The following is a 16,367-nucleotide window of genomic DNA, read 5'->3' as shown; positions in this document are numbered from 1 at the left end:
TAAGGCACCACAATTCGCTATGAGTTGTGTCCCTTGGGCACGCCAGAAACCTATGATTAATGGTTCGAATCCCGGTTCGGCCCAATGATGTTTCTAGGTTTGTCAGCACCATACCCGTGCTTGTGGGTTTCACCGAAGTGGTAAACGTCTGAGGCCTGCATCACTTCAAGCTTTCCTCCCACATTAAGCTGACATATATGTTTCCTTTTTTGTAAATTATGACGTAGATTTGACTTTTGCACTTCAACCACACTGAAAGCTGAAACTACATATGGCCATTACTCTGCCATTTCTGTTCAGAATGTAAGTAAATTGTGTAACTAGTAGTTGGCTCAACACAAATGCTGAACTTTGATTTTTTACTTTGCATGTTGACCATGCTGGAATCCAAAGTTCTATATGGCCAGCTCTATCCAGACACCTCTGTGTCTGTTACTCAGCCCTTTCTTCTCAAAATGGAATGAAATTTGGTGTGTGTAGTTAGTAGTGGGGCTCAACAGACATGTTCAATGTTTTTGCAATGTCTTAAAAATTGACCAAATTTTGACCATTCTCTTATATTCTGTCAAAGGCATGATATATTGGCTCTGTCAACCTCTCTCCTGAAACTGACAAGAGGCTGAACTGTGGCATGTATGTTCCTCATGTTGACATTGTAGTTTCTTCAACTGCATCTTTGTTGACATTTAAAACTGTTCACTCCATGTCCAGGTGAACTACAGTACCCTTGGCACTATTTTCTGTTATTTCGGTTTTGTAATTGTAATGTAATTGGCTTTTATCACAGCATCCGTTATTTCACCCTGACTCATAAATAAACAAATAAATGTGGATTCTTTGTCATTTGCATACTGTTATTCAATCAGCACATGTCTTAAGTCTCTAAGATGAATGTGAACTGACCAAGAGCTGTCAAGCAGTGTTGAACTTGGTAAAGGTCAAGTTGATGACTCTAGTTAGGATAAAGCAGTGATACTTCCAGTTATTCTCAATACCATATATGACCGTAGATAAGCCAGATTTTGAGGACAAGAGAAAATATTTTGTAGGAAGGGGTCGGCCTATGTAAAGGTTACAATTTCATCAAAATCTTGTTGGTAAAAAACAACTTCATTGTATCACTTCAGGTGAATGAACAACGCTATAACAAACTTTGTCAATGAAAATTTGCAATTAAAGCATCACTTAACATGATGGTTCTAGGCATGGTTTAAAATGCACGGGTTAAGATTACCGTGTGTATTGTTTTGTAAACAAAGCCGGAAATAGCAATCAGCTGTACACAAGTTTTCTTATATTTTCCGGTGATTACGTTAAAACATACCGAAAAATATAACGGGGAAAAAAGTTTGATATGTATAACTACTATTTTACTACGTATGATCTAGGTCATATAATTTTACAGCACTATTGACTGAGCAGTAACCATGGCAACTAGTCACACACTCATTGTAGCTCCACATATATTTGCGTATTCTTGTGTTTCTGTGTTGTGTATGTTAAAGCTACCATTTGTTTTTCATGTCATGATACAATGTTCTGTATATATATTAAAAAAAAAAAATACTGTGCACATTTGTATTGGTATTGTCAATATTTTATTCTGGAAAATATATACATTTGAACAATAAGTATGTACATATCATCTGGGAAGTACAACGAATATGTACAAAACAATCACTGTGAAACTACATCATCATAATAATGATAATACCAGCTGTGGTAACACTATCTCACCGCCCCAAGGTAGGTATCCTAAAAGGCCGCTGGGACTTGCTTACCAACAAATGAACAAAATAACGTCTATCTTTGGCATGTAACAGTGATGTAACAATTTATTTTAAAATGTGGACTTTTGCTGGTTGGTTGCGTGGTCTTTTGTCAACATCGCATTCGGAATTATTCCAGCTATATGACGGCAGTTGGTAAATCCAGTTACCGACATCAATCCACGCAATTGGGATACGATGACATGCATCAATCAAGTCAGCGAGCCTGACCGCCTGATCACCTGACCTCATTAGTCGCCTCATACTACAAGCATGGGTTGCTGAAGACCAGTTCTCGCCCTGATCTTCTCAGGGTTGGTGATTTGGAAATATGTGGCTTGACACGCACTGACGTGTGGGTTCAGATGGTGATCATATCTGTTCTATACATTTGGCAGTTATCGGGATTGACGATACCTTATTCAGAGAATGAACTGTGAGAAATTACAGATTATATGTCCCTCATGAATGGTTAAATTACATTAAGTAATACGTTACAACTTGTTATACTGAGGCTGTTGTCTCCCACAACTACTCTTATAGCGAAATCTACCGCAGAGATCACAATTACCTCATGCAGCATGTGCGTAGCCACCTCAGCTGCCATGTGACACCCTTCACTCTTGGAAGTCTCACCGTCCTCCACCCCTGCAACCAGGAGTTGCGGGGGCATGCTGTAAATTCCTCTCTTCTCGGGATCTCCACGATCATTGCCCGCGGTTCAGGGTTCCTTGCGGGGACACCCGGTGCGCCCTGTGCAAGGGTCTGGGGCCTGAGGCGTTCGAGCGCTACAGGCTGTACGTGAAGTCTGTTTCCACCCTTGTGGCCGGCTTGTCCAGTCGGGGTCCCCTTGCGGGTACCACCTCCATGGCTGCGGCGGATACCTTTGCGGCCCTTGGGCTGTCCGGGGATTCCGTCACAGCATTTACTTTCTCAACTTGTGGACTCCCAAGCTGGCGGCCTTATCTCAGGATAGGCCGATGGCTGTTCCATCCCCAGCCTCTTCGGTGGCTGCAGAGTCCACCGGTACGGTTTAGGCTTCCGTGGTCACTGGTCCTTCCCCCGAACCGTTGCTCCCGCTATCGGTTATGGACCGCGTGGCTATGGTATATGCCCTCTTTGAGGACATGCCTAAGCCCCTGCCGGTACCGCGGGGAATCCACGGCTCTGTGGGTTCAGCCGAGGTATTCGAGGAGTCTTCTGACATGGCTTTCCCCGCATCAACCTTGCAGCAGTTGGACACCCTCGCTCAGCGCTCCATGCTTGCCATATCTCACGGAGACACGTACTTGGCTGCAGCGGCCAGTCTGGTCGAAGGTTTTCCCATGGACCGAGACCAGCGCATTTACAACTGCTTGCTCGGTTTAATGCTACCCTTGAGTACGTTGCCGGGGCTTCAGCCTTTCTTTCAGGCACGTGCCATTTTCTGAGGCACCAAGCGTATCTTGCCGCTTCGGGGTTGGACGCTGCCAACCAGGAAGTGCTCCTTTCGCAGCCTTGGTCTGCGTGGACCCTTTTTAACAATAAGTTCCCTGGGGTTCTGAAAGAACAACAGGCTTCTTCGTCTGCCGAAGCCTCTCGGCACACACTCGATCTTTGTTGGCACCCTGCATAGACGCCTGGGTGCTGCCCCTAAGCTGCAGCCGGCAAGTCTAAGGGGTCGGGACCTTCTTCCGGGAAGAAGCCCAGCCCTGAGGGCTCCGGTAAGGGCTATCAGCAGCCCTTTCGTCGGAAGAAGGGGAACTGGGGGACGGCAAGGGCTCCTCCAGGTGACTCTCACTGGAGGGGTTCATATGCCGGCAGCGTCAACTTGGCCCTGGACAGTTGTGCCTGCCGCAGCCTGTCAGGCCCCCCTCTCCTTCCCCGGTGGGAGCCTCCAGACTTACTGGGAGAACTGGGAACAAGTGTTCGACGACCCATGGGTGGTCAACACGATCCAGTACGGCTATCGGCTAGATCTCAAAGCAGATCCGCCGCCCCGTTGGAAGGTTTCTGTTCGGAAACCGATCTTTCCTTATCGGCAGGTTGGTGGAGAAGAGGGCGGTACGGGAGTTAGCCCTACCAGAAATAACACCGGGGTTTAACTCCAGGATATTTCTCGTTCCCAAGAAGGACAGTGCCAAAATCAGAATGGTTCGCAATCTGAAGTCATTCAACGAGTTTTACCTGGACAAGCCGGCCAAGTTCAGAATGTTGACCTTGGCAGACCGGAAAGCTCTGATCATGCACGCCGACTGGCTCGCATCGATCGACCTGAAGGATGCTTATCTGCATGTTCCGGACCATTAGGTTTGTCTTTCAAGGCAGGCATTACGAGTGGGTGGCACTCCCATTCCGCCTATCGTCTGCTCCCTAGACGACTCGCTAGTGGCGAATCGGATGACGGACGTGCTGTCTCGCCCTTCGGCTCTTGGAGCAATTGGGGTGGATTGTCAATCTTCCCAAGAGCGAGTTAACCCCCTCACAGAACTTGAAGTTCATCGGAGGTCAGTTCACACACAGTGACCCATCGCCTCTTTGTCCCCCCAGACCGGTGGCACAAGATTCAGGTGATGATTGCCAAAGTCTTAGCGGTGCAACAGACGGTTCACTTTTGGGAACAGTTGTTATGGTTACTTGTGTCAGCCCAGGACTGCACCGAACGGGGTTGTCTCCAACTCGGCCCGCGGCAACGGTTTCTAATCCAGTTGTTAGCACAGGAGGAGAACAGTGCGTCCGTCATCCTCCCAGATCAGCTCCGACCGCATCTGGAGGGGTGGACGGTCCCTTGCAATGTCTTATCAGAAGTCTCTATGCGGGCCTTCCAGGCCACGTTGAACCTGTATACAGATGCCTCTCTAGTGGGTTGGGGCGCCCATCTAGAGGGGGAGGTGAGATGAACTAGGTCTTCACATCAATTGCCTCGAGTTCGAGGCAGTGATCAACGCAGTCATACACATGTATATGATTTAGCTCACACGGATACTGTGTTCTCCTCTGCTGCGGCGATGAAATACCTATCCAGTGAGGCCGTTTAACGTTAGGGTTAACGCCAAGCTGGGAGCATGCGCACCGAGTGCTTCCGCCTTGTTGTTTACTTCCGCTGGTCCCCCAAGCACTTGCTCTCGCTAGAGACAAGAGTGAAAGGTGTCACATGGCAGCTGAGGTGGCTACGCACGTGCTGCATGAGGTAATCGAGATCTCTGGTAGATTTCGCTATAAGAGCAGTTGTGGGAGACAACAGCCTCGGTATAACAAGTGGAAACGTATTACTATAGAATATTCCGAATAGGAAAATTCTACAAGTCCCAAGTCTTTGGGAAGAAAAAAAAACAGTTTGAAAATTCCCTGAAAGTAGTCTATTGTTAAGATGACAATGTAATCAATTTGTGACCACATGAACAATGAATGATGTCTTATATTTTTCTCAACAACAAAGCACTGACTTTACTAGCTTCAACTGACCGATCAGTGCACGAGTGGAAATATCACACAGTTATTACACATGATCTCTCTCCCCACAAGGGACAGTAAAGATGTACCTTCAGGGGCTTCGAGTGGTAGCACTGTGACATAAGCACTGAGTGGGTAATGAGCTGGGCCTGTGCACAAATCTTGAATGGGCATGATTGATTGTGTTCATAATTGGTTGCTGAGAAATGGGTTTCAGAAGTTATTGGTCTCCTGAAACGTTTGTACAAATACTAGTAATCAACACTGCCACGTGTAGTGCCGCGTCACCACCGCGTCCGTCTAAGTAGGGAACAAAATGACGGCAGGGATAGCATCTGCCGGCCATCTCTCCCTAGTGAGGTAATGATACAAGCCTAACAACCCAGTCCAGTCAGTAAATCTTCAGTCAAATCCATTCACAAAAACAATAGTGTAACGGGCCTACAAAATAAGCCACAACTAACAACCCAAGATAACAAACAAGACAGATATAAACATGATTTCCTCTAAACAGGTACAGGGACATCTTGCCACGATCACAAGATCTCTGCTAGGTATATGTAGGATAGGTGTGATCAAGAACAGTTGTCATTTGCTGACGTCCAATGTCAATGAAAGAAAGATACAAGGATGAGAAATGTATTGATGAAAGTGATGCATGTGTAAGAAATGTCCTGTACATAAAGTCCAACATAATATTGCACAGAGTGTGGACTGTCGTCCATGGAACATCATCTTATCAGAGCTCGATGCAATGTGGAGGAGGTGCTCTTGGATGCAGATTTCTGGGTGGTCTTCTTCTTCTCATCAACTGCAAAACATTTCCAGAGTCGTAGCGTCTCGTCGGCGCCGGCGGACACCACAGTGGTGCCATCTGGTGACATGGCCATGTGGAGCACCCTGGCAGTGTGGCCCGTCAGCTCTGCTATCTTCGACATGGCCGGGTACTTCCAGATGATCAGCTGGTTCTGGGCAAACCCATGACTTGAGATGAGTTCTCGGTGCTCTGTCGACCACAGTAGAGCACACACCTGCAGGAAGAATTAACAAATGAAAATCACTGCCAATGAAGTTGGCTCAGAAAGGATATTTAATTTTTTCTTTCCTTTGAGATATATTTAAACGAGAATTTTTCAGTATTTTCCCCAAACTTTTCATGATGGGTGTTGGCAGATGTGTCTGAGAACAAAATATCTTTGATTAGGAAAACGTCGGCAACACAGGTCAATATGGGTAACGCAAGGCAATGATGCCAACACAGGTCAATGACGGCAATGACAAAAACACAGGGCAATGATGGCAACACAGGGCAATGTCGCAATGACGGCAATGGGGCAATGATAGCAACACTGCATTGACAGCAACACAGGGCATTTCTCTGGGAGGTTTCTACACACCTGTGACTTGGTATCGACAGCATTCAGGCAGGTCCCTGTGTTGCAGTTCCAGAAGCGAATGTGTCGGTCAGCCGTTCCCCCACCACTGGCCAGCAGGCTGGACTGCCACGGACACCAGGCCACGGCCTGCAACAACACAGTTAGTCTTACAGATAAACAAAACAACACTGACACCAGGCCACGACCTGCAACAACAGTCTTACAGATAACCAGAATGACATTCACAGGCCACAGTCTGCAGCAACAGTCAATCTTATAGGTAAACAATGTCGACACCTGGGCCCACATGCACAAAGTGATCTTAGCGCTAAAACTATTGTAAGCCGATGTTAAATGATGGGGAGTTATGATCGTCTTAGCGCTAAGATCGCTTTGTGCATGTGGGCCCTGGTCAGGTCCTGCAGTCTTACAGGAAAACAATGAGAGCAGGTCCTTGAACATGACATGACAAACTACTACAATTACCATGATAATGATGATGACATGGCTTACTTCACACGTCAGTGGAGTCTGTTCGGTTGACATTTCACGTGCTTCTTCATTGTCTTTCTCAAAATGACTGATACATGGTGGGGGATTCATTGACCTGGTGTATTGATATTTCCTTGATCCTTAACATACCCACATGTTAGGATGATCCCACTTGTATTTGTGATACTTCCATTGCTTCAATGCCAGCGGACATGCTGGGAGCTCAGTCTACTTTTCTACAAATAATCCATAATGTTCATAGCTCGTTGGATATTGTCTAATAATGTGTTCCATGACAGCAGCAGAAAGCTATTTCACATGAACAGGAGGTGGATTGTTACAATCTACATGCTTCAGACTTAGCCTTTCAAAGCTAAGAAGTTTGGTGCGCGATTGTCCTGTGAATCTGGACCTACATGGACTGCTGCTCGGTGCCAGATTGTCCTGTGAATCTGGACCTACATGGACTGCTGCTCGGTGCTAGATTGTCCTGTGAATGTGGACCTACATGGACTGCTGCTCGGTGCTAGACTGTCCTGTGAATGTGACCTACATGGACTGCTGCTCGGTGCCAGATTGTCCTGTGAATCTGGACCTACATGGACTACTGCTCGGTGCTAGATTGTCCTGTGAATGTGGACCTACATGGACTGCTGCTCGGTGCTAGATTGTCCTGTGAATGTGGACCTACATGGACTGCTGCTCGGTGCTAGATTGTCCTGTGAATGTGGACCTACATGGACTGCTGCTCGGTGCCGGATTGTCCTGTGAATGTGGACCTACATGGACTGCTGCTCGGTGCCGGATTGTCCTGTGAATGTGGACCTACATGGACTGCTGCTCGGCGCCAGATTGACCTGTGAATGTGACCTACATGGACTGCTGCTCAGTGCCAGATTGTCCTGTGAATGTGGACCTACCTTGACTGCTGCTCGGTGTCAGATTGTCCTGTGAATGTGACCTACATGGACTGCTGCTCAGTGCCAGATTGACCTGTGAATGTGACCTACATGGACTGCTGCTCAGTGCCAGATTGTCCTGTGAATGTGACCTACATGGACTGCTGCTCGGTGCCAGATTGTCCTGTGAATGTGGACCTACATGGACTGCTGCTCGGTGCTAGATTGTCCTGTGAATGTGGACCTACATGGACTGCTGCTCGGTGCTAGATTGTCCTGTGAATATGACCTACATGGACTGCTGCTCAGTGCCAGATTGTCCTGTGAATGTGGACCTACATGGACAGCTGCTCGGTGCTAGATTGTCCTGTGAATGTGACCTACATGGACTGCTGCTCGGTGCTAGATTGTCCTGTGAATGTGACCTACATGGACTGCTGCTCGGTGTCAGATTGTCCTGTGAATGTGGACCTACATGGACTGCTGCTCAGTGCCAGATTATCCTGTGAATGTGGGCAACAGTTGTGGACCTACCTTAACTGCTGCTTGGTGCTGGGAGAAGGAGTACAAGGGCTGTGTGTTGTCTGCGGACTGGCTTCCCATCGCTGCTGACCAAATGTTGAGGATGTTGTCATTGCCGCCACTGGCGAGGTATTTGCCGTCCGGTGACCACTTGAGACCGCACACTTCCTGTGCATGTCCAGTGAGGGTGCCCGCGTGATGCTGGGCCACTCGCACATCATGGTGATGGATGCTGCCACTTCGGGACCCACTGAAACAGGAGATATTTCCGTGCATGACGATGTGTGTACAAACAACTGCACTAGCATGCTGCTGAAGATGAGGTCCAGAAGAGAAACAATGTTGTTTGTTTGCTTATTTGTTGTTTAACGCCACACTCTGTAATATTCCAGCTATATGGCAGCAGTCTGTAAATAATTGTGTCTGGACCAGACAACCCAGTGATTGATATCATGAGGATTGATATCATGAGCATCGATCCATGCAATTTGGACACGATGACATGCATCAACCAAGTCAGCCAGTCTGACCACCCGATACCGTTAGTCGCCTTTTATGACAAGCGTAGTCACCTTCTGAGTTGCTAAAGAACTATTCTGACCTGGACCATCACAGGTGTAAAATTCTTTGACCATACTTTAGTGATGCCATTGCTTGGATCTGTTTCACAACAGTCATGACGTGTGCATGTAGATACTATGGTCGGTAGTTCATCATGAACATGAGGTGTCTAGGAGGGTGGTCTTCCACTGTGATGGAACTCTAATACCATGCAGTAAATGCAGCGTGAGTGAGAGATTGACAGAGTGAGCACCTGCTGAGGATGTAGGAGTTCCAGGAGAGGCTACCAACACGTGCAGCATGGCTCCGCATGCTCCGTAGCTTCTTCTGCTGTGTCACATCCCACAACTGAAACATAAAACACATTACAAATTGAATACCTCACTGAGTAAAAGTCAATTTGGTGTCAAGAAACCTCTTGTCCAAAGCGATAGTGGTGATTGTGTTTGTTCTGGTGTGTTCCATGAAGTGAGGGCCTCATCCCACAGCAATACCATATTTGACGTAATAAGCGCCCAGGGCACTCTCAAAATTAGAGGGGCTCTTATTAGAATATTTTGGTGAAAAAAAAACAGAGTTGAAAGATAAATTTTGGTGGTTTATGGTGATAGCCTGAAATGTTTATGTACGACAGATATATTTTTCCAGAATTTAATTGCCCATAATTAAGGTTGCATATAACAAACGAGTGTGTATTATACGCAAATAAATAAGTCTTGTGTACATTGATCAATCAGAAGGGGTGCTAATTGGGATTGTTCACTGGCCAATATATCAGCAAATATCGCTGTGGGCGCTTATTAGAGTGGGGCGCTTATTAGAGTGGGGCACTTATTACGTCGAATACGGTAGGTGTCTCAGTGCAGCTGACACTTCCAGTAGACAGGGTGATACAGAGGCAGTCCAAGTCTTCCACTATTCCTACATACTGATGATGTGTCTGATTGGGGTGAAATGATAGTGAGTTTTCATGTGACGATACGATACATGATACGTTTTTTTCTACATCGATACAAGCCGATACACTTACTTAAATAAATTACTTACAACTCGTTTAATGATCATGATGATCCCTGATGTTTTTGTCAGTCAAATATTGCAAGATGTGTTGTAATTAGCCTTTCAAGTTCACTACTGAAAATAGCCGCTACGAACATGTGTCTACAGCTAGATTTTCCTTTTGAACTTGCACTGAAATATCTATTGTCAAGAAGTTTCCATGAGATTTTACGTAAATATCTGTATCGCGATACGTATCGTATCATGACCATGTATCGTTTCACCTCTAGTGTCTGATGTGTGTTGTTACAAGAGGCACTGTGCTTGGAGACTACTTGCCCTAACATGACTCAGTAGAATTTACTGTTATTATGTGGACTATTCTATGAGCTTGCTAGACTCTGGCTTCGGAATAGTGACCCAGATGGATGATATGACAAAGCTCTAAGGGCACCTGTTCCACAAAGTGATCTTACTATTCATTGTTACACAGCTATGCTAGGTCTATCAGATTCATGTAAGCGGAACAGGTCTGAACTACAGACATACTTGATATGTTGTCTACAAGGAGTTCTACACCACTCTAGGAGTAACAGCCACACTGTAGACAGACCCACCTGAACCTCACCGCTACTGGTCCCGACCGCGAGGTAGTTGCCCTCCTTGATCCACGACACCGCGCCAACGTACTCGTCCTGCCCGTCCATCTGACACAGCTGGCTGATGTCGCCACTACTGGCATTCCACAGGTAGACAGAGCTGCCCAGACACACCGCCAGGTAATTGTTCACTGACCAGTCCAGCAGGTTCAGGTCTGACAACATTACACAAGTCAGTCAGGGAGGGAATAGGGTTTCAGTTTCCAATGAAAGTGTGAGTGAGTATGGTTTTTCGCTGCTTTTAGCAATATTCCAGCAATATCACGCCAGGGGACACCAGAAATGGGCATCACACATTGTACCCATGTCCGGAATTCAACCCAGATCTTCGGTGTGACGAGCGAACGCTTTAACCACTAGGCTACCTGACCGCCCTCAAATGAGAGATGTAGTGACAGTTCAAATGTGAAAGGTATTCTGGCATTAGGAACAAGACACTGAGACACTTTGCACCATATTCAGTTGGTTGGTTTGTTGTTTAACGCCGCACTCAGCAATATTCCAGCTATATGACGGCGGTCTGTAAATAATCGAGTCTGGACCAAACAATCCAGTGATTGATATCATGAGCATCGATCCACGCAATTGGGATTGATGACATGTATCCAACAAGTAAGCGAGCCTGACCACCCGATCCCGTTAGTCGCCTTTTACCACAAGCATAGTCACCTTTTACGGCAAGCATGGGTTGCTGAAGACCTATTCTACCCCAGAATCTTCACGGGTCGCACCATATTCAGATATTACACACGCTGTAGACATGACAGACAGGAACATGCTCATTCAAGAGTCAGGTACATTTCTTCATTGCTGTCAGGCTAAACTGGTCAAATATTGGAAAGACCCCAATATTAACAACTTCACAAAGCGGTCATGGTAAACATGTGATCATTTCCAATCTACATGTTCTAAATGTGCAGGTATTATGTGGTGTCATAACTGTTCGTTTGGCATTTGGTGTCATGTCTTCTAGTACTTGAGAATTTTCAAAATAATACTAAACAGGGCTGTCAGGCTTCTCTCTGTTTTGGGATAACTGGCTGAACACTGTCAAAAGTCAGCCCAGTGTAACAGATATTTACCACCGTACTCAAACCAACAAGGACAGAAATGACACTTAGGAATTAACTGCTAACACCCAATGCAGCCAATAGGACCGCTAGGCCACCCGTGCCCACAACCTGTGTAGTACTCACAATAATCATCTAGGATGTCCGGGGCATCGAGTATTCTCTCGGGTACTTGTGGAATGTGTCGTATTGTCTTCTTGGCACTGGCGGCTGTCTTGGTTGTACTGTACAACACCCTGAGGTTGTTGTTGTAGCCTGGGAACAATCACACATCACTCAATCCTTTCCCTTCTCTTTCATGCAGACGTAAAACAATTATTATCCGGTATACATTCTACCAACTTTATACCTGGTTAGCCAGAGTTCGTGACATGTAAATGTTGTCATGGTAGCATCAATGAAGACAGGTCGACCTATGGATTTCCACTTCTATTCTTTCAATGAGATGTTTTCGTACATGTTCCAGGAGCTGTACTGAAACTTCACATTGACAGAATGAAGTGGTCAGATACTAGAAAATCAAAAGTCATAAATTCTATTGTGCAAGGTTTTTGTTTAATGCCTCTATGAGCAATATCCTAGCGGTCTGTATAATGAAGTCTGGGCCAGACAATCCAGAGATTGACATCATGAGCATTGATCCGTGCAATTGGAGTAGATGACACGTAAGTCACTGAGCCTGACCACCCGATCCATTTAGTTGCCTCATACAACAAGTTTAGGTTGCCGTGGACCTATATGCCTACCGAGAATCCACACAGGTAAAGATATTTTGTCATCTTATGCCCGATATACCCACTGATGAGAAAAGAGATACATGTCAAGGGTATAGTGAATTGGGGTTGACGCAGCTTTGGAACCCGAGTATGGTGCTCACAAAAGAAGGGTGTCTCTGGGATTTGAATCAACGATGTTGGAATCCAACCCTGCCCAACATTGCTACATCCATCATGACTGACAAACAACAAGATTGTTGACAGACTTAGATCATGTTCAGTGACAACCATTGACAGTATACCTTCAGGTGCTTGAGGAGCTTTGCTCTTGTAGGCGATGATCTTGCTGTTGAGGAGCTCGCCGTTAAGGTTGTCACTCATCACACGCTGGTACTCCTGCTGAGTCGGACTCAGAAGCTCATTGTCCTCGGGTTTCTCTCCCTCGCTGACAATCTTGTAGTGGCCCAACTCAAACTGGGTGGTGGCACGGTTAGGGATGAAGCGGTCACCTCCTGTAGGGGTCTTGGGGGCTTTACCGCCAGGAGTCCGATGTTTGCCTGTCACAAGTAATACATACATTATTCTCAAACTACAGCTGGAACTGTAATCATAAGCATGATCAGTGTTCAAAACGAAGGTAAGATACTGGGCTTTGTTTATCTTTTAACACCACACTCAGCAATATTCCAACTTATTAATGATGGCACCCAATATATTTAAGAAATAAACAACGAGTGGGAGTTGTTGATCGTACACTAAAACACTGCAAGGGGAATAAACCATGAGGGGTGCAGCCCAAGTTGTTTTGTACTTTTCTATACAATACAATGGATAATCTGCAACATATCTTCCCGAGGCAAGGGAGTTAACCAACTATGAAGGTCCAGTTTCCACCCTTGCCGAACTAGGCTGGCATTACGGGGCTATATTTTGGCTGGACTAATGAGCCTATGCATAGTCCAATCCAATTTTTTTTTTAAATAAAAAAATAAACTGCCATACAGAATTCAGTTGCTTGCAGGATTTGCAAAAGATGTGTACAGCGTCAACATATATTTTACACATCATTTCATGTTTTTAATCAAGGTGTTCATGTGGTTTGTTGCACTTCACAAATTTTGACACATTTTATTAAAACATACATTTCGATTATCGATCAAAACATCTTGACTGGCCACCACCATTTTGTTTGAACCAAATTTAAGCGATATGAAAGGTGAAATTTGATTGGTCAATAGGGACATAGAAGAGACATAACTTGTAATACTAATACTAGTAATAGCCACTAGCGGCATTACAATCAAGCCCAGGAATTCCAGCTTAGTTCGGCAAGGGTGGAAACTGGAGTTTTACCGTCAGTTAACTCCCTACTCAGGAAGATGGCATCATATAAGAAAAGTGACAAAAATCACGTGCCTGCTGAATCTAAGTATGCAAGACATTGAACACAGACTGTTATTGACAACTGCTTCTTTACCTGATGATTTGGGTGTTTTTTTGGATTCGGTTGAGGGTGTTTTGGCTCCCATAGGTTTGTTGGCAGTCTTCATCGGAGTCTTGGCAGACGTGCTGGCATTGAGCGAGTTGTTGACAGAGGCATTGCAGTCAGCATCCGCCTTCTTGGTCCAGCGTGACGTGAGTGGCCCTCTTGTCACACCGGCGACGGGAGCATCCATCCTCAGCACGCTGCTCACCTCATTCTCCAGGTTGAAGTGAGACACTGAATACACAGGAAAACACCAGCCCTTGAAGATTTCATGTAACAAATGCTGACTTCTTTAGTGACCAGTCCGATGTAGGGTCATGTTTTGACTGTTGGACTCCATCGCAGCTCTTGTCTAAACTAAGCGAAATGTGACCTACTTGATGTCTACGGGTTGTGGCAATTTGTACCCCTAGAAACTTTCAGCTTTAGAAATTGGCACTAGTCCTATAGTCCTTGCCAAACTGCCCAATGGTTAAGGTATCATAAGGACTAGTAAACATTTGCCCATTTTAAGGCTTTTGCTATATGTTATCATTATAAGGACTAGTGGGCGAAAACTGTTAGTTTCTACCGCTGGCTTTGCAACCCTGAAAATAAGAATCTACGTAACCCTATTTCGTATTTCTAAATATCTGTCTATAAGACAATTGTTATAGTTGGATTATAGGTTTCTAAACATCTTAACTTTGTTTATAAGACAATAATATCGTTCATCATGTTTATCGTGCTTTCTCTCGCTATAACAAGTTGTGTGATGTCACAGTGGAGCAGTCCATTCATATCATAGGGACAGAGGATGCTGTTGAGATTTCATAAAACAATTTATTTATCACAATGCAAACATTGCATTCACATTTATAAAGAAAACCAATCATTCTCTATAATCATTCACGATGTCCAACATACACATACACAAAGCTATCACCAACACACAATAAAACACATCACAGTAAAACAACAACCATCCAATATCCGTCAATCAAACCTCAGTCACTGCATAGTAGGGTCCAGCCAGCCAGCATATATATAACTGGAATATACTGTATATATCACATAAATGGTGTTACATACAAAAAGCCATTGTTAAAGTTAATTGAATGAGATCTTCATTAATCATGATCACTTTACATACCTGGTATTTTAATCTATTGTTAAATATACATCTCCCATCTCCATCTCATCTGCTACTGGGATCAAAAAGCCCATTGTAATTGTCAGTTGAAACAAAGTTTTCTTCAAGATAAGTTTCAGTCAACAGATAAACCCCATATGTTGTTATTCTTGTAAATAATAATATTGGCCCTTTAAATGTTTTCAGATCTAAATCTCAATTAATATTTTGTATAATGTAATTCATTGCTTATTTAATAGGATTACGAAATTACTTTCGATTTGGGGTGCACAATTTCTCATTTCTACGGGTAGAAATGTACATAGACCCACATCTACAGCCTATAAACTGGTTGTTCACTACACTTCCTTTCCAAACATTTTAAGGAATTTTAATAAGCAATGTTCATGATCTCAAGTCTTATGCTTATTATTAACTTGGATTTTGTTGTTTGAAACGACACATTGAGTGAAGAAAATCGAACAAGGAGAGTCTAAGTTAACATGCTTTGCGTTAGTTTTATTATTTCGCTGCCATGCTATTGCGTCCATGACATTTAATAATTATGTCCTTGGGGACAATAAAATGTGTCATGTAAAAGCCTGTCATCCTTTTCCATATTTGTATAATGCAAACACTTTAAAACACACGCCTTTGCGTGTTATTAATGTTAAAGGGGGGTTACACAATAGTGATCTGCCATGATTACAAGTTACATAGGGAAATATATAGGATTCACTCAAACTTTCCAAAAATATTGGTAGCCTAGTACAAATCACAGAATTTCATTGTATATATAAGGCCTATTTTATTATCAGCATGATCAACCCTGAGTCTAGACTCTACATATTCTCGAGTCTTCTGGTCATTTTTGTCCGTCACACAGAACTATTTCCCTGGAGGCTTTGTTCACTGTGTATCACTTTACGCTTGTATTTGGTCTCTTCTAAGTATATTTCAGTTTCTATCATAGGTAAAGTATGGTATCCACGGCTTGACAACCAAAGTTTTCATTGAACCAACACTCACATCGAGGCATTAGCCCTAAGTCAATACACAATGTGACATTAATCAAAATATCACAGCTGGTTTACAATAATTCACAAAATATGCGCGGTCATAGATTAAAAACTCATATTGGATCCCTGACTGAAAAATACTCACTTCTTTAACCGCTAATCACTCAAATAAATATATTTTCTTTCATTCGTTCTCTCGTGTTTCACTCTTCTCTCGGCGTGTCTAAACACGAACTTAGCTTCGTTCTATGTTTAA

At 44.4% G+C, this 16,367-nt stretch overlaps 1 protein-coding gene across 1 annotated transcript; it reads right to left on the bottom strand.

The window, feature by feature from the left end:
• Nucleotides 1–4,968: 4,968 nt before the first annotated feature.
• On the bottom strand, nucleotides 4,969–16,336 carry LOC139479091 (cell division cycle protein 20 homolog). The gene is made up of 9 exons (XM_071261849.1): nucleotides 16,257–16,336; nucleotides 13,973–14,215; nucleotides 12,798–13,052; nucleotides 11,906–12,034; nucleotides 10,668–10,864; nucleotides 9,305–9,399; nucleotides 8,503–8,740; nucleotides 6,599–6,724; nucleotides 4,969–6,232 (listed from the first exon to the last, which is right to left on the bottom strand). Coding segments are annotated over exons 1-9 (1,584 nt in total). The 5' UTR covers nucleotides 16,258–16,336; the 3' UTR covers nucleotides 4,969–5,932.
• Nucleotides 16,337–16,367: the final 31 nt, after the last annotated feature.

Source organism: Haliotis cracherodii, unplaced genomic scaffold, assembly GCF_022045235.1.
Source record: "Haliotis cracherodii isolate W230 unplaced genomic scaffold, xgHalCrac1.p SCAF_4, whole genome shotgun sequence".
NCBI classification, from domain to species: domain Eukaryota; kingdom Metazoa; phylum Mollusca; class Gastropoda; order Lepetellida; family Haliotidae; genus Haliotis; species Haliotis cracherodii.
This window is presented reverse-complemented; position numbering and strand designations above follow the sequence as displayed.

Coding starts and splice junctions, on each gene's coding strand:
- LOC139479091 (XM_071261849.1), bottom strand. Junction 12,035..12,797: donor AGCTCCTCAAGCACCTGAAG/GTATACTGTCAA, acceptor GATTGTTCCCAG/GCTACAACAACAACCTCAGG. Junction 8,741..9,304: donor AACTCCTACATCCTCAGCAG/GTGCTCACTCTG, acceptor CTCCTGTTTCAG/TGGGTCCCGAAGTGGCAGCA.